Here is an 18836-nt window from a genome sequence, read left to right as displayed (position 1 = left end):
GACACAGAGAGAAAGACAGGGAGAGGGAGAGGGAGAGAGAGAGAATGGGCACGCCAGGGCTTCCAGCCTCTGCAAACGAACTCCAGACACGTGTGCCCCCTTGTGCATCTGGCTAACGTGGGACCTGGGGAACTGAGCCTCGAACCGGGGTCCTTAGGCTTCACAGGCAAGCGCTTAACCGCTAAGCCATCTCTCCAGCCCAGTAATGTAGCTTTGTTGTGAAGCATCAGTGCTTATGTGATGATGGCATGTCTAGTTCTAGTAAAGCAGTGCAAAGTCTGAACTGCTGTATTTTAAACTGTCTGTGTCCTTCAGAATTGTCTGGCTAATTCACTTACATCTTGGGGTATTGGGGCTGAGATGGTTTAGCCAAACACTTTTATGATGAAAGATGATTCTGGTTTATACCTATGCAGCATACTCTTACTGCTATTAGATGCGTTCATGTTTCTTTAAAAGTATTTTCATTATTTCCACATGAAAGCAATTTTTAGGAAAACTGTAAAATAGTTTAACTTTCATTAAAAATTAAAATTAAAAAATAGAAATACAGGCTAATAATAGCCATTGAAATATCTGGTTTAGCAACATGGTAGTAACTGAGAAAATAGGGTTTAGTATGTCAGAACTTTTTGGTTCTCCATCTTATTTTCCTGATTGAAACAAGTGGTTTGTAGTCACAGATTAGCTATGTAAATGCCTATGGTGTGTGGAGCTGGCTGGCATTTGTGTCAGCACTCACTCACTTTGCTCTCCTATGTTTACCCCATTTAGGCAGAAGGAGAAGACAGCCTGAAGAAGATGCAGCTGATGGAGCTTGCAATTCTGAATGGCACCTACAGGGATGCCAACATTAAATCACGTAAGAGCAAGCCTCAGAGCTGGGGCTATAGCAGTGTGTCTACAAGTCTTTCTCCTCTTGGCACCACAGCGCATGAACAAGTTAGACTGCTGAGTTGAAATAATTATGTCACTTAATATGGGACCAGCAGTCCTAATTTTAAAGCTTCCATTAATTATGACCTTCTCTTGATGTTATTTTATATCTGCATATCAAGTTTTGGGGATAAAATTTTATTCTTTAGGTGAATAGTTTCAAGAAATATCCTGTTCTTTTTGTTGTTGTTTGTTTGTTAGAGGTAAGGTCTCACTCTAGCCCAGGCTGACCTGGAATCCACTCTGTATTCTCAGGGTGGCCTCGAACTCACAGTAATCCTCCTACCTCTGCCTCCAGAGTGCTGGGATTAAAGACGTGTGCCACCACTCCTGGCTAAGAAATGTCCTGATTAAAGACTGCAAATTTATTTTGTTACATTTAGGTAAAAGATGAAATTTTGACAGTTTTTTTTTGTTTGTTTTGTTTTTTTATTTACTTTATTTATTTGAGAGAAAGAGGCAGATAGATAGAGAATGGTGCACCAGGGCCTTCAGCCACTGCAAACAAACTCCAGAGGTATATATCACTTTGTGTGTCTGGCTTATGTAGGTAGGTCCTGCAGAATCAAACCTGGGTATTTTGGCTTTGCAGGCAAATGCCTTAACCATTAAGCCATCTCTCCAGCCCAAAAGCTGTTTTTAAAAGAAAGTATATGTGAATGAAATGACCCTTCTTTTGAATTCTTTCTTTTCCCCTTGCTTGCATGTTTCCAGGCCAGTATTTTTTCTATTGAGTTCATGTGTGAGTTCACAGAGATCAGTGGGGGTAACTAGTCTCAGTTCTATTTTTCCCTTTATGGGTCTGAACATGTTTTATAAGCAAACATAGTTTTCTTGGGGATGAGGGGGATCTTGAGGTAGGGTCTCTCTAGCCCAGACTGTCCTGGAATTCACATCATAGTCTGGTGGCATCGAACTCATGACAGTCCTACCTTTGCCTCCCAAGTGCTGAGATTAAAGACATGTACCACTACTCCTGGCTAAGAATAGTTTTGTAGTTAAACTGATATAAAATTGGTATTTTGAGACAACCTTAAGTTTACATGTCATTTACATAAATATCAGTGTTGCTTTTAGGTTACTAAGTTTTTAAGAAAAAGACAGTATTAGCAAACATTCTCAAATACAGGCAACCAGTGAGTTCAGTTAACTTTAAAAATATACCAAAACTGTGTTTCTGTGAACTCCAATTACAATTTTTTTGTAACATCTTTAATCCAAGTGTTTTCTTGTGCTTATGCATGTACTGTTAGTCTCATGGACTCTTAAAAACAGATGTCTCAAAGACAAGAGCCAAGTGTAACATTTTAATGGTTCATTCATTTTTTTTTTACAGTAGCTTTTTAATTTCCCCACATTTATTCTTAATCACATTGGGAAGGGAAAGCTGATTGCATTTGATTGGTGTGCTTTAGCATCTTGTGTGATCAGTGCATGTACTAATGATTTCCTTTTATTTTTCTTCTTTCCTGCTTTTTCCTTTCTTTTCCTACTCCCCTCTCATTTTTCCATATTTTGTACTGCTATCCCTATACTTCTTTCTGAATTTCTTTGCTTACTGTAGCAGCCCTTGCCTTTTCTCTTGCAGCAACTGCCCAGGCTGCTCCAAGGATCATCACTGGGCCTGCGCCTGTCCTCCCACCAGCTGCCCTGCGTACTCCTACGCCAGCTGGCCCTACCATAATGCCTTTGATCAGACAAATACAGACCGCTGTCATGCCAAACGGAACTCCTCACCCAACTGCTGCAATAGTCCCTCCAGGGCCTGAGGCTGGGTTAATCTACACGCCCTACGAATACCCTTACACGTTGGCACCAGCTACATCAATCCTTGAGTACCCTATTGAACCCAGTGGTGTACTAGGTAAGTGCTACTCCAGTACTAGGGGGTTAATGCAGTCTTCATTAATCTGTTACCCCAGGCTCTGAAATGAGTTTTATCAGTTTAAGAGAGGCAAGATAAGTTTCCATTAGTAAAGACTGAAAACTAAACTTACTTTTGTTTCAGTTCCTCACAAGGATTCACTTGCTAAATTATCTGCACTTTGCTTGTTTTGGTAGACTTCAGTAACTCAGTGTTATTCTGGGTAAACTTGAAATGTGCATCCTTAAGCACGCACTTTTTATATTTGATATTGTTGTTGAGTGTAAGTAATATAGGTCCTACCCCTTTGATGCATTGGCTTCATCCGATCCAGCTCTCAATTAAATTTGTCTTGCAGATTTATTTAAAACTGAACCTGGACATGTTTGGGGTTTGTTATGAAAGTTCTATTGTATATATCTAACTATTTGTGATCATTTGAAATTGGACCGGATTAATACTTGCAGTCTTAAAGATCCTTGGTGTTTCCCTTTGAAGACCCAGAGTTCAACAGGACATGCGGAATAAGTGAATGAATACCAGGTTACTACAGTCAGTCTCACTGGAGAGAGCTTTAAAATCATAGTATAGACTCAGGGTTTTACATGAACAAAAGTGGTGTTCTTGCAAAAGACATTACTGATGCCTTTTTTTTATAGAGTGGATTGAAATGCCAGTCATGCCTGATATTTCAGCCCATTGACTTGCTGGATGAAGGACTAGAGTACAGCAGCTGTTAGAACACGACCAATGTGGACAGACTGTTTCTGTGCAACCTCTTTGTTTTACAGAGAGAATTTTGAATACTTTTTTTCTGAATTGTATTTAACCTTGGTGCTGCATGCATACTGTTGACTTTTAGGAGTTTGATTTTTCAAAAGATTTTTTTTTCCCTCAATACTGATTTGAAAATCTTTAATGAACCTGGACATTAAGATTTGAACTTGAGAATTCATTGTTCATTTAAGGAAAACCACAATGTTCTGTGTTATCTTTGTGTGCATGCACTTAGGTCCCTTTGTTTGAACAAATACTTTTGACTGTACATGTTTCCTGTCTACATCATTGTATAAAAATAATTATAGGTTAGAATTATACCACAGAACTGTTGAAAAGAAGCTTGTTTCTGTTGCACATTTCTTGAAGCATTTTTAAAATAACATGTAACCTGTAACCTTATTTAAGTTTTCCTTTCTATTAATATTCTGTCCTGTGGCCCCATGCATGCTCCTTCTCATAGAACTCCTCTCTGCTGCACCCACAGCCTCTGTTCCCGAGGAGTTAGGAACCTTGACTTCCTGCAGGACTGGGGCTTACAGGCACCAGCTGCTGTTCATCATACACTGCCAGTGCAGGTCTCCCTAGTTTTACCATGTAGAATTACAAACAGATGATAGCCAACCAGTTTACTGCTTAGAAGCAGCAAGAGGCACTGCTGTAAAAGTGGTCAGTGTAAAGGAACATGGTTTTTGTTGAGTTAGGAAATATACAAATATAAATTTATTATTGCGCTGTCACTATTAAGAGCAAAATGTGCAAATACCTAAGTAGCATTCATAAGGTTCTTAGTAATGATCACTAAGTGAAAAAAAGTACTCTTATGAACATTGTCATTTCTTGCTTGGCCACCTAAGCAGTAAAACATAGTGACCCCTTGAAGAACTGAGGAAATTAATTTGCCAAGTTAAAATAAATTTGCACACAGATAACATGCATGCTATGTATTGAGTCTTACATTCAATATTTTGAAATAAGCAGTGCCCTTCAAAACAGATGCAGACATGTGTGTTGGTGGTAGTGAGGAGATTGTATTAGCATCAAATCTTCATTGATGACTAATTTTTAATTCCCTTCCTTTTATCTTTAGGTATGGCTTTCCCAACGAAAGGCTAAGAATTCAAGAACGGTCTTAACTGAACCCTCATCAGATCTGAATTTAACAAATGCTTAGTCTCAGCAGCCTCCGGGGATAAAGCTTAGCCTAGCAGTCAGTGACTTACTTGCACTTTTTGCACATAGATATAAAGTAAAATTATGTTATTAATTTGGTGTAGCCTGTAATATTACAAAGTGATGGTAATTTATAAAGGAGTGTATAGTAGTATACTGACTGCTAAGTGTACTATACTGTTTGCTTTACTAATCACCTAATTCATTGCAGTTCATCCTTATTGACTCAAAGTTTAAAACCACAATCTGTAGGCTTTAAGAGTTGCTTTTAAATCTTTTTAAGTGATAAACTCTGGAAGTGATCTTAAGGTTAGCAAATAATTGTCAGTATTAAATATGGCATTACTTAAGTAGTCCTGCTGCAAGAAAGGCACTTCAGTGAATATGTGACTAGTAAAGCTCAAAAATGTTTGGTTCTAATAGTTCATAAACTACTGTAACTTGGATTGTAAGTGAATGGATGAAGTAGTTAAGGCCAACAGGTTTGATGAATGCAATATTAGTAGATTCATATATACATGACTTGCTACAGTTAATCTTAAAACTACTGTGCCTTAATGTGTTTCTGAAGCAAACTTTTGTAGTAAATGAACATTTTAGATCCATTTTGATAAACCTGCTGTTGATATTTTTCCCTTATGTATGTTTTCTAACTCTGTCTTGGTGATTGCAATTTAACTAGGTGCGGTGGCTACTAAAGTTCGAAGGCACGATATGCGTGTCCATCCTTACCAAAGGATTGTGACCGCAGACCGAGGTTAGTTTAGTTCTGCAGTTCTTGTTTGTAAGAAACGCTGTGGGTATCCATAACATTTGCAACACCACACCTGTTGGGAAAATGTAACTGTTTACCTGCACACTGTTTCTTTTCCTCGCCTAAATTCATTTTAATAAGTGACAGATTTAAAGGTTGGTGTTTTGCTTTGATTTTTTTCCTACCTTCATATTTTAACTTATTAAATCTTTTATTATTATTTACTATGATTTATTCCTACTAAAACATAAATTAGTGAATTTGGGGAGCCATTAAATTTTTACATTGCCTTAGCTATTTTTTCAGTAATAACTTGCTAAAATTTACTTTTTAATTGTTCTGAAAATTTGGGTTGGTATTGCAAAATGAATTGAATAGATGGTGCTTTGATGAGAAAAGTAAAGGAATATATGCCTCCTGTGTACTTTTGGAGAAAACTGAAGATTTAATTTCCATTTTCTTTATAATGAAACTTTTGAGCCACTGTATGAGCACAAGGGTGTGTATGTCAAGGACTCACCTGTCAGCAGTCAGGACTGTGGAGATAACTCATTTAGTTGGATCTTTGTTTTAAACTAGAAAAAGAGTTCCCTCATATTCTTACATTCTCTCACCAAAATGGATCCTTTAATTTTTGTTATTGCTGCTAAAAGATAGTATCTGAAGGTGAACTGTCTCCCAAGTTCTGTGGTATATGAGATCCAGATGTTCGGATACCCTTTTGACTAACCTGTGACTGGAAGATAAGTCTTCATTTTTCTCCTTTTTGCTATTTGTAATTTGTGTCCTGTATATGCCCTTGGACCCCTCTTATTATTTATGTTTCTTGAGTGATACTTTCGGTTTATTGACATTGAATTATTTTCTAACTTTTTTCATTGCAAGATAGGAATCACAAGCATTGTAGAAAAGGCTTTTGAAAATCTGTTACGACACTACCTGTTAAATTGATGATCAAAGCCTCCAATATTAATGGTATAAAAGTAGTGAATTTATACCCCAATTGTGCATTTGTACAATTGAATTTATGAAAGACCTAGTTTGCTTCACATGCTTATCTTGAATACTGACCATAAATATTGTAGCTGCTGTCTACATCCAAAATTACATACCTTTCCAAAGACACTGGTAGTGATGTAGTATGGTGCATAGTAAAAGAACTAGTGGGTAGAATAATCCTCAGGCTTGGTAATCATCCATGAAGGTAATACTCCTTCAGATGTGCCAAACATGGGCACATAAACCTCTGTTCCTGCATCAAGGGAAGTCTTCTAGGGATGGAGATATGAGTCATGAGGGAGGCCATGTTAGGTGCTTAAAAAGTGTGTGATCTTATAATTCCCATTATTTGAAGCTGTATCATACTGCTGATGTCCTGTATGCCTCATTTTAGGCAGTATCTCATAATTATTTCTCTCTATATATGCCAGTGCCTTCAGATAGTTAAGAATATTAAGCAGTCTTTTATTTGAAAAATGACACACATTCCACACATGACTCTTCTAGGTGTGTTTGTTTTGATGAGTTCTTTTCCTGTTTTCACTCAAAATGCAATGTTAATAAACCGAAATGCTTTTCTTCCCTTCCCTTCCTTTTGTTTTCTTTTCTTTGCTTCTTCTTTTTTATTTTTTTAAGAAACAGATGACTTGTATACTTACTGTCACTGTATGCACTCATTGGGTCTAAGGGAGATGACTGAAGTCCTTCACTAAATTATTTTTATGATACTACTGTTTTCTCTACTTTTGAGTTTAAAAAAAAAATTTAAGTCCTTTAAAGATTATTGCAAGTATTCATTAAAAACAAAGCAGCAGCCTATGGGCAAATAACCATGTAATTGTATATGAACATTTACAGTACTTACATGGTTGGTGAATACCTAGTTCATTACTAAAAGTAAACCCATCTCTATATTTAAAATTGAACTTGAAACTTAAAAAAGACCAACTTACTTTTCAGTTGTAATGACTGACCTACAAATGATTTTGCACAGTTGACATACCTGCATGTACTGTAGGAGGCCTGGACTTGGCAGAGGATATTTTTAGGTATACTAGGATGAGGTGGTTTGCTTTGCTAGGCATTCCACACTCAAGATACATAACCAGAATTTTTTCTATGTAATGATTTTACAAAAAAAAAAAAAAAACAAACAACCCATTACTTACATAAATAATACAAGAAACTTAATAAATTTTAAGTAGTATCAGAAGTGCTTTAAAGACTCCCATCTTGTGGAACACCTGTGAAGAAGCGGTGTGACTGCATCATGTTAAGTATTTATTTCCTTCTTTGATTTTGAAACAACATTTTCTACTTTAAAATTCCAGTTCTTATTAAGAAATTCAGGGAAGATTGGTCACATCGATGATACAGTATTTTTGTAGTATTTATAAACTGTCCTAAATAATAGAATGTGGAAAGCATTTTTGTCATATGAAGGTAAATAAGTCCGTTATAAAGATCACTGCAACCCTGTGAGCAGTACACCTACTGGGTTCTGATGTATGAAGTGGCATAGAATCTAACTTTGCACTGAACATCTTCTCATTCATGTCTCCTCTGCCTTAGTCACAATGGCAACAGTACAGAAAATTCTGTCAAGCCTCAGAATATAGTAGAAATAATTAAGCTGTTGAATGAGTCTTAGAAATCATACTACTGTTGAGTGGACCAAGTTGTGCGAAGCAGGATTGTGACAGGGCTGACTGAGGAAGGAACTACTCAAGGACATTGGGAATGATGACTTTTCCACTTGAGAACTACTTTATGTTTTACTGTAACTTTTTTAAAGTTTTTGTTCTTTTTTTTTTTTATTTTGCAAGAGAAAATAGTATTTACAGGTGGCTTCTTTTAAAATATAAAAATATAAAGCAGGAATGTATATGAAATGTCAGATTTTATTGTATTTGCAGAGTATTAGCTTTGACATTGGATAAAGAAGCTATCTGTAGTTTAAACGCCTCATGGGCGTCTACTAGAAATTTCTTCTATTTTTTGATGTACTTAGAGCTCTTTGAGGTATAGACTTTTAAATGGCAGGATTTTACAGTGTTTACATGCAAGTGCATTTTATAAGTGTTCTATATGTGTAAAATAGTATTTTCAACTGGAAAGTGTTGGCCAGTGCAAAAGACCTGGCCTTTTTCTGGTTTCCATGATGTTGCCAACACTGCTAGACTACAGTACTGCTTTTGTCATGAGGCCAACGACTCCATGTTGTGTGTAAATAGAATAAGTGAAAAAGCAATAAACATTTATTGAACAAAAGAAACCTTGTTTGACCCAGAGTTTATGTTGAACCCAGGTATTCCTGGAATTTAAATTTCTTTAGATTCATTTCTGTTAATCATCAATTATTAATAATCACATCCATCATTAATAGTTGCTTTATTGCTTGCCTCTGAGAGAATACTAATGCTTAATAGCAGTCAGTCCACTCATAACTGCACTGACTGTTGGGAATTCTGTACACCAGACCTATTCATCATTGTTTTCCAGTTTCCTTCATTGACTGCTACTAACTATTAGTTGTTAGTTGTATTTTATTTCTATTTTCTGTTAACCAGTTGGGATTTTTTTTTTAATTATTTTTTGTGGGAGTGGGCTCTTCTTCATTTGTTCAAATCATGATATGAAATTGTCATGATTTTTATTGTATTCTGTAGATGGTGTCAATCAGTTTGTCAGAATTAAACATGCTTTTTTTTTATTAGTTGTGATTAGTTTTTCATGTTGTCATTAAGCCGTCACTAGCTGAAACTAATCTCTTCTCTATCTTTTCTTTTCTTTTTTTTTTTTTTTGTTTTTTTTTTTTTTTTTTTGTTTTGTTTCTAACCACCCAGCCGCCACCGGCAACTAACCTATGACCTTCTGACCTCTGAACTCTTCACCCAATGATGACCTGACCATGCCTGCCTGCTGATCAGTTAACTGGTAATCGCCTTTGCTTGCCTGTCGTCAGTGCAGCGAGCTGAGGCACTTGTCCGTTCGTCTTACCATCTAACCAAACAAAAGACAAAGAAATTGTCCTCCAACTCAGCTTTTTGTTTTTTTCCCTGTTTGGGTGAAAGTGGTTCTAGAACCTGCACTGAATAGTAGTAAAGCAATAAGGCCCAATTCATCCCACAGCACTGAGCATCTTCCAATGTCCCACCCACGCAAGCGAACGGTAAGGCCTCTCCTAAGAAGGGGAGACAGATGGCCCTTAACTACTCTAATGACAGGCAGTTACTGTGAGAGACTTCTAGGAACCCTTCTCTTCATAGCAAAGTCCAAGCTCTCTCTGAATGTACTGTGTGGTGATGCATCATGCATGGACCTTCGGTCAGGGACGTCTTCAGTGAAGTGGCTTCAAAAAGTATTCAAAATTTGATATGCTGTTTAGTCACTACAATGCCCTCAAAGGGTGGAAAATGCAGCCTTTTTTATATCGCCTGCCAAAATTTGAAGTATTAGCAGAAAGTGTGCCATGAGAGAAAAACTTACAGTTTTGAAAAGTAATGCAGAGAACAAAACTACAACACTATTTTTAAAAACGATAAATATCTGAGTTTAAAATTTCCAAATCTTTATTTTACACCACCTTAAAAAATATATGAGAACAAGGTACATGCATTATGTGTCACATTACTGGGCAAACTGTTCAAGTATTTTTTTTAAACCTCCCTGTATAGAAAAATCATTAAGGATGTAAAAGCCATGCTTGCCTATTTGCTGTATACATGTAATGAAATTGTAGATAAAGTGTAGTGCATTGAAACAAATGAACAAAAGTAGATACTTTTACTATACAAGGGTGCTGGTGCAGAAAAAATATATATATTTTTGGAAATGTAGCATTTTATACTTTCAAGTGTTATAAAAAAAAGAAAAAGAACAAAGAAACCCTTTATTTCATTAAATGATTTTTTCTGGTGGTTGTCAAGAAACAAAAGACCAAAAGAGCCTTTTTGTCTTTCTTTTTTATTTTTTAAGTATTGGAATAAGTCTAAAGAAAAGAAAGTGCCTTATTTTCCTTCATGGTCATTTAGTCAAGTGTCTTGTAAGATCAGCTCCTCCCTCAGAAAAAAAGTTAATGCATGCTCCTCAGTCGCCCAGTATGTGAAAGAAGATACGTGGGGAGACAGATGAGTTGATGGCTAGAGTTAGATGATTTGTGCCATGTTACTTGGATGCAAATTTGCCAAATCTGATACTGTGAAAAATTTGATAACTTTTCTAATGTCTGACTAGTAAGTTTTAAAACATCATTCTTTTACAAATCATAATGAATACTTTAGGTTATTTCAATCTTCAATAAATTATGTGAGACCTGCACATCAGTTTACAGACAAAATTTGAGCTTTATTTTATTTGGAGAAGAGGGATACATCAGAGGTTTTTCTTATTAATTTGAGATGATAGTATATCTAACAAAACTTTTTCACAAAAATGAATCTTTGTGATTTTTTTTTTTTTTTTCATTCTGGAAAATGATGGTGTTGTGTGATCCACATTGAATCAATCTCTTCAGGTCACACCAGACGCCTTGTGTCGTCCTTCTTTGCTGGCATTAGTAGCTGCCCCTAGACACACACCTTTCCTTGTCCCCCTTTTAACTTTACGAAAATGTGGGAAACTAGCATCACTGTGCACATACTCAACGACACTTCAGTTGAATCTCCCAGCTTCTTGAGAAGTTAGAACAGTTTCATAGTTGAAACACTTTGTGGGCAAAGTATCTCAACACTTGAGTAAATAAATCATTAACTGTTCAGTACCAGACGTGGCAAATCTCAAGTGACATTGCACTGTGAGCCCATCAACTCGTGTGCTCTTCCGTACCTTTCCAGCTTCACAGTCAAGGTCAGCAGGAAGCTCAGCGGCACCTTCACGGTGACCTCCATCATCTTGTCTCACTTGGAACCATTTTCAGTTTATTTACTATGCAATAGACAGTCGTTCTGTAATCAACTTTGGTTTAGTGCCCTGCTCTGTCTTCCTGTCACACATGCACTTGTCTGGCTTTATCCACAGTATGTGCGCTGCCATTTTGATTTTGGTTTTGGTTGGTTGGTTGAATAAATTTGCGACACTCAAAACACTTGATGTGATAGTAAAAACAGTACCAGTATTTGATCCAGTTTCATCTCAGCTGTGCTGTATCTGGACATTTTGGATGTTTATCAAAGGTCTTTTATGGGGAAGAAAGTACATATATGAAACAATAAATGTGTGACATTTATGAGTAATGTTGGCTCTGAACAAACTTTTGAAAACTTAGTTGACAACATTTTGGATCAACTGAAAAAAAAAGCATGACTTTTGAAATCTCTGAATGCCTTGGTTCTCAGTATTATCACTCTTTATTGAATTTTTTTCTTATTAAAATATGTAGTTTTTAAGACTTTTCCTGACAGTATTATGTAATTTTTTAGCGTGGGTAGATGGGAGTGTCGCTTGTATGTTACCGTACAGCTGACATGTATTTTTGTCTGTTCTTTACTATCTGAGTAGTTCCATGCTATGTATGTACCATAACCAACCTATTGCCTATGAGAAACATGTAAGATAATGTATTTACAGCCATTGTTACAAGTTTATAATGTATTTTTCTATCTTGTTTTATATGTATGTTATATAACATTCAAAAAAGAATTTTTTTCTTGATTGAGAAAAGGATACAAAATGCAAAATCCACAATTTTGATAACTGAAAATTGCCAATTGTTTTGCAGTACTTTATTATATTGGGTGTCTTGTCTTTCTTGGGCTTTTAGTTAGCTAATGAATGAATACATTAGACACTTCTGGGTTTTAGTTGGGATTTTACATAGCTTGCATTTTAATTCTTTGGTTCTTTGCTGTTTCTATTAACCCATAGCATTATTTTAATAAATGTTATAATACCAACCTACTAACTCTGGACTATGTCTGTTTATTAACCTTTTCATGTTTAATTAAAATAAATGAATAAAGACAAAAGAATGTAAAGTCTTGAGTTCCTGGACTAACCCTGAAGACCCATGCCCACAGATAACATAGCGTGACTTGTTTTTCTGTTGTTTGTCAGCTGACAGTTCTGCACACTACTGATAAGATGGCTTTGGTTATTCTGGCCTTGTCCCTCGGGTTGGGGGGTGCCAGCAGAAATGGGAACAAAGTAGTGTTTGTATGAGACATTCTCCTCCTGCTGCCACTTGCCTTACAGTGTCTGCATTACTAATTCAACACTTTATTTTTTCCTGCTCCAAAGTAATCACTGTGTGCTCACAGTACAAAGAGTAAGAACCTTACTATAATGGACACTGAGAAACCAGTTTGATTCATTGTTGAGCTATTTAATTTCTGTGGTCACACTATGAAGCAAAGACACCTATTGGCATTTCTCCCGTGTAAAGTGCTTCACTTGTTATGCCAGCTGCTGCTTGTGCAGGAGCCTCATGGGTGTAAGGCAAGACATGTGGAACCTGCTACTTTCAACAGGCACGCAGCCCCAGCCCTCCTCATCCAGCCTTCGGTAGTGCATTACAGAGCTTGTCCTATTGGTTTTGCTCTCACCTACTTCCATACAGCTTAAAGTGAGTTGAACACTGAAATTAGATGTCACATAGGATTAATTCTAACATGCAAAGTAAGATTTATTTAATACTCTCACATTGTATTTGGCTTCAGCCTGTATTTATAGACCTTTAACCATGACTTCTGTAAATATGGGTACATTTTCATGCCACAGATGGGAAATTTCTGTGAACCATTCCTGCATAATGGAAAAATAAAACTCAGAATTTACAGTTCTAAATATTGGGCCTGAGTTACATATAATGCAAGTTGTAACTGTGAAATCAAATTTTCACAATAATCTCATTTTATATGTGAAGTTCATAGAGTGATTTAATCCCTGATCAGTTGCATCATATAGGCAAGTAGAGAGTAGAGTCCTTTCCCTGATAAGAGGAGTAGACAGTGTATTGTGTGGTAGGCCGGTCTTCATTCAACACATGAGTGACTTAACACACTTCCATGTCCTACAGACACGTACAGATGCTGATAACAACTCCATGTCATTTAAACCAATGATGAGCTTGTGTGTAATTTATTCTCGGAAGCCAACCATGTTCAGTGAAGGTACTTTACATACATACATTGTCACTTTTTCACCTTTTCTATTGTGCATTGTCAAAGATAGATTTAAATGGTGGAGATGGCATTGAAAATCTTATTGATATTCTGGTTACAATAGCTACCAAAAATAAGCTACCAAATTGCTGTACTGAGAAAGTTGTAGAATTTAGTTTATTTGATGCTGTATTTGATGAAATGTTTGATAGGTGAGCTTGCATTCCAAAGGCTGATGAAATTAATGTACTTACATTTAGCATTTTTTCCCCCATAAGCAAAATGTCAAGGAAGTCATGGCATGAAAATGATACACTCTAGTGTAGCATGTCCATGATGGCAAAGCCCACCTCAGGGGCTTGTTGAAGTGCCCTGTCCACTGTATGGTGGTGTTTAGTGAAAGTTCTCTCAGTACAAGATTGAGATGGAACTAGTTAAGAAGAGCAGATCACGGGCTGCAGCAAGGTGCCAAATCAAGGCTGTACTAAGCCAGTGAGAACCACGCTGGTGTGTATGGGGCAGGGTGCTTACTGGGTGCTGGTGTGGGGTGCCTGCCCTTTTCCAGCAGTTACAGCATTCTTGGCAACAGATTTTTGGCAGAGTGAAACATGTTGCCAACTAACAATCCATTATTTGGGCTGAGGAAATGGCTCAGCAGTTACAAGTGCTGGCTTGCATTTTTCTTTTGAGCAGAGCTTATTCTCAGAAAGCCTCTTGGCCTGCCATGGTTTGTAAGTAAAATAATGTAATGCATTGTCACAATTCCTTCTGTACTTTTATTTATGGACATTATTAGTGTAGCAATGTCCATGGTACATGGGATTAATATGCCTTCTAAAGAGACTTCACAGAGCTACATATACAGCTGGTACTCAATGTTGAATCAAACTGCTTGCTAACCTACAGCACACTCCTTTCTGTCTCTGCTGCACTAATTGCCAAGGATTGGACAGGGAGCAGGAGTGCCTAACCCATGGCTCTAGACATGGGCGAGAGTACCGTGCAGCACCACAGTGATTCAGGCCACTGGCCACTTTGCTGCCCTTCACCAGGAGGCACCACGCTGTGGGAAGATCTTAGCTCTGAGGGGAAAGTTAATTTACATCTCTTTAAAACTGATATTTAATTACCAAATACCTTCTGTGGTTTATATTGGTATGTGTGAAACATTTCGAACTTGCGGAAATTGTATATATTTAAAATTATATATGTATATATATATATATATGAATATATATATATATATATATATATATGAATGGTGTTATCAAATCACATGTGACCGCCCAACTGCAAACAACTGTAAATGAATAAAGAACTGGAAAGTGCTCGTGCCTCGTCCTCGCAAGCCAGGTGCGGTGACCATGCGGCTTCCCCGCCCCTCCTCCCAGCACGCGGAAACCGCACGTTTGCCAGTCTTCCTCATCTGCAGGCTCACAGCTCCCTTGCCTTCTTTCTTCTTGGCTCACTGGGCCCTCATCCTGCTAGGCCTAATAGGCTGGTGGCCTGGGGATATGTCTGGCTTGGTCTGGCCCTTATCATGCTTTTTTTTTTTTTTTTTTTTTGACTTGTTGGCCCCACTACCCCTCCTTAGTGTTTAACTTTCAGACTCCTGTCTCCCTTTAATCTTTTATTTGTTTCCTATAAGAACTGATCATGTCTCCCACCCAGGAAGTTTTGTTTGTTTTTTTAAAGAAATAAGCTGCCTTTTCAAGGGCCTCGAGTCACACAAGCTTTGTTGTTGCTTTTTTTTCTGAAAGATGATGTACTATATATAAGTTACTTTAAAATAGCCCCTGTATAGAACAGGTATCTCCTAGTTGCTGAAACAGAATACCTGACCAGAAGCAGTTTGTGGAAGGAAAGGGTTTATTTTGGCTTATATAGTTTTGAGAAGTTTCATCATGGCAAGGAAGAAGCATGGCAGAACATGCAGTCGGGGCTTGTCAACATGAGTGGGAAGTAGTCTGACCCCAAACTTACTTCTGAACACCCATTGGACTGGACCAATAAACCTCAAGGGCCACCCCTATCAACACACCTCTTGGCAAGACTTCACCCTCTGTGAACCAAGTTAGGAGGCTTAATCACAAACACTTTAGACTGTGGGTATATTTTAATTCCCAGGCACCACACAAACTCATTTAACAACAGAGGGAAGAAATTGCATAGGGTGAAAAACCTAGATGACATTTGGGTTTTTTTTTATATTATGGTTTTCCATAATTGACTTTTTATATGTAACTTTAGAAAACTAAGGTAAAATGAGGATAGACTTCAGAAAGTTTTTATGTGCTTCACAACATACAACTTTCAAGAATATACGGTGATGAAAATTTACCATTTCCTACTTTTTTTTGTATTGTTTTAGAGTCAGTTGTTACACCAGGCCCTCAGCCACTGCAATTGAACTCCAGACACTTGTGCCACTTAGTGGGCATGTGCAACCTTGCGCTTGCCTCACCTTTGTGCATCTGGCTAACATGGGATCTGGAGAGTAGAACATGAGTCCTTAGGCTTTGCAGGCAAGCGCCTTAACCGCTAAGCCATCTCTTCAGACCTCTCCTACTGTTAAAATTTATGTTCTACTGTACACATTGGCTACTTAACTGAATATTAATAAAAATTATATAGGAAGTGAGTAAACAAAAGAAAAATGCTCAAGTTTTCTTGCAAAATGGTTAATACTAAAATTTTCACTATCACTCATTTAAGAACTTTTGTCATCGTTGGTAACGAATAAAAGTGCCTACATACACTTGAAACCTGAATTTTAAAAGCTGCTTTTGTTCCAGAATCTTAACGTGATCTAGTATATAAAACAAGACTAGTAGCCAGGTGTGGTGGTGCACGCCTTCAACTTTGGAGGCAGAGGTAGGGGGATTGCCATGAGTTCAAGGTCACCCTGAGACTACACAATGAGTTCCAGGTCAGCCTAGGCTACAGTGAGACCCAGCCCAGGGCCGGGGGAGAGGGCGGAGACTAAAAACAAAAACCCCACAAGACTTAGTAGTGCGAATGTGAAGTTGATTTGACACATTATAAGTAAATGTCTAAAGTTTACACTAACTTCAGTTTTCAGCTGGTAAAATGTGAAACTTGACATTAATGTAAATCACCAAGAGATTTGGACTAAGACTTCAGTTGATCTCAGAGGAGAAAATCTGCAACTTGCACTTGGAATTGCCTGTAAGTGCTCAGGGTACCCAGTGTTCAGGTTCTGGCTATTAGCCATAAAATTGGGTTTTAAAGGGGTAGGAGTAGTAGGAAAACAAAATAGCTGGAAGTGAGCTGCCATTAGTCAGACTTTGTTGCCTCTGAAATGACGTACTGTTGATTGCTCTCGGGGTTTATGATACAAGCAGCCTGGCATGGGGAGAAACAACAGGAAGCCAGTGTAAGGTTTCCTAGACCTTCAAAGGGATTTTCCTTTTCCTGACATCCAAGGCTATTTAACAAAGAGATTGTTAGTATTCAAAGAAAACACCACTGATGGTACAACTACTATTAAGCTATATACCACTAAGAGGTAAGTTCCAAGCTGGCCTTGTAATCCTTCAGAGTTTAAGTTAAGCCTACTATTTCTGAACTGTTTGTATTCCAGTGATTCTTCACCTTCATTGTTTTTGTAGCGAAAAGTTTATCAAATCAGAAAGCAGATTGTACTTGATGGGAAAAGAAAGATATCTTAGTTGCTTAAGTGCTTGCCTCACAAGCATGAGGGCTTGAGCTTGGTCTCTAATAGTTATAAAAATGCCAGGCGTGGTGGCAGACACCTCTGTTCCCAGCACCGGGGAGGCAGAGATAGAATATTCCTGGAATTCACTGGCCAGCCATTGTAGCCTAATTGGTGATTTCTAGCTCATTGAGAGATTGTCTCAGAGTGGATAGTGTCTGAGAGGAATTACACCCAGGGTTGTTCTCTGGACTCCACACATGCACATACAAATGCATGCATACCTACATGTAAATTAAAAAAAGGATGCCAGAATATATAACATTTTTACTATTGAAATGCACATGTACTACACCACATTTGAGTAAATAGTGAACTATAGACAGGAGTGTCTCCTGTCTCCATTCTCTCCATACCATTTTATCTCCTAGCCTGGATGCAAAAATAGACTTCCTCATGTCTGCCTTCAACTGAGCTAATAGGAAAGAATAGCTAAATAAATCAATTTTATCTAAGTAGTATAAACTTAGAAACTAGTTGCATATCGCTCTATCTCCTAGCCCTCAAGTTTTTCCTTTGTCATTCTACTAGACACAAAGGTGATGCAAGTAACGCAGGCTGGGAGACCTGCATCTGCTCCAGCAGGTTGCTTGCCGAGAATTTGGTAATTGTGTTAATGAGCATTCTTGCTGTGAGTCCTATGCAGGCTGGGAGGAAAGCCTTCACAATTCATGCATGGTAGACCGGCCACTTTCTTCAGGTGGAGCCTACTTCTCCTGGGGGACTCCCTAACAGACACTGGAACTGAGTTAATTAGGATAATATGGTACATTATAGAACAACATGGCTTTAAAGGACAAATACTAGACAAACGGTAATAGAAACCCCCTGCCCCCAAGAAGCCATGTGAACTTTATGTTCATTGTTTCTTGTTGATGAAAATTAGCGCCACTGTCAGCTTTTAATGGGATGTTTGGTGTTCCATTGAAACCAAGAATATGTAATTTATTAATACCTGTCTTGCTGTCTGTCAAGTGTTAAAAACGGGTCTGTGGCTCACTGAATTTGTTGACAAATACTGAGGCTGGGCCAGGTCTTTCCAGATGAACTTGAGGGCAACCCACTTTTTTGATTGTACATGTCCCTCTTTGTTATTGCCTCAGTTTGCAAGGTTATGCATGTTACTATAACTGGTAAGTCCGAGTGGTATGGTATGGGTGCATTATATGACTTAGAATTTCAGACTCTTTCTCGTAATTTATGAGTGTTTTGTTGCCACACTGCTCTGTGCTGTATGGAATTGAAAGGTAGAGTTTTTTTGAGGGAGACCACAAATCAAATCCTCATTGCTTAGGCAACACGTCCACAGTGCACACGTGGTCCTCCGCCCGGATGCTCCATATATTGCTAGCAAGCCAGTAAGTGTACAGTTTGCTCCCTAGGACCCCTGTGCTGTCAACCATCTGCGTTAATGCTAGGCTGAGCTGAAATGGAGTGTGCACCAGCAAAGGGAGAGAAGTGGGTATTTTAACCATGCCCACCATGACATCTCCTTTC

At 37.8% G+C, this 18836-nt stretch overlaps 1 protein-coding gene across 7 annotated transcripts in view; it reads left to right on the top strand.

Annotated features, from left to right (window-relative positions):
• Qki (QKI, KH domain containing RNA binding) overlaps window positions 1–12401 on the top strand; it is a 125803-nt gene extending 113402 nt beyond the window's left edge. For 2 of the 7 annotated variants that reach the window (XM_045159114.1, XM_045159119.1), the window contains exons 5-8: window positions 775–862; window positions 2501–2800; window positions 5433–5507; window positions 9350–12401. In XM_045159114.1, coding sequence (XP_045015049.1) covers window positions 775–862; window positions 2501–2800; window positions 5433–5507; window positions 9350–9366 — 480 coding nt within the window. In that variant the 3' untranslated portion in view covers window positions 9367–12401. Of the gene's footprint in view, window positions 1–774; window positions 863–2500; window positions 2801–3459; window positions 3919–4667; window positions 8779–9349 lie in introns of those variants that run through there. The other 5 variants (XM_045159115.1, XR_006638943.1, XM_045159117.1 and 2 more) reach the window with 5 other exon arrangements.
• Window positions 12402–18836: the final 6435 nt, after the last annotated feature.

The sequence above is a fragment of the Jaculus jaculus genome, chromosome 9 (assembly GCF_020740685.1).
Source record: "Jaculus jaculus isolate mJacJac1 chromosome 9, mJacJac1.mat.Y.cur, whole genome shotgun sequence".
NCBI classification, from domain to species: Eukaryota; Metazoa; Chordata; class Mammalia; order Rodentia; family Dipodidae; genus Jaculus; species Jaculus jaculus.
The sequence above is the reverse complement of the archived record's forward strand: the minus strand, read 5'-3'. Positions and strand labels throughout refer to the sequence as shown.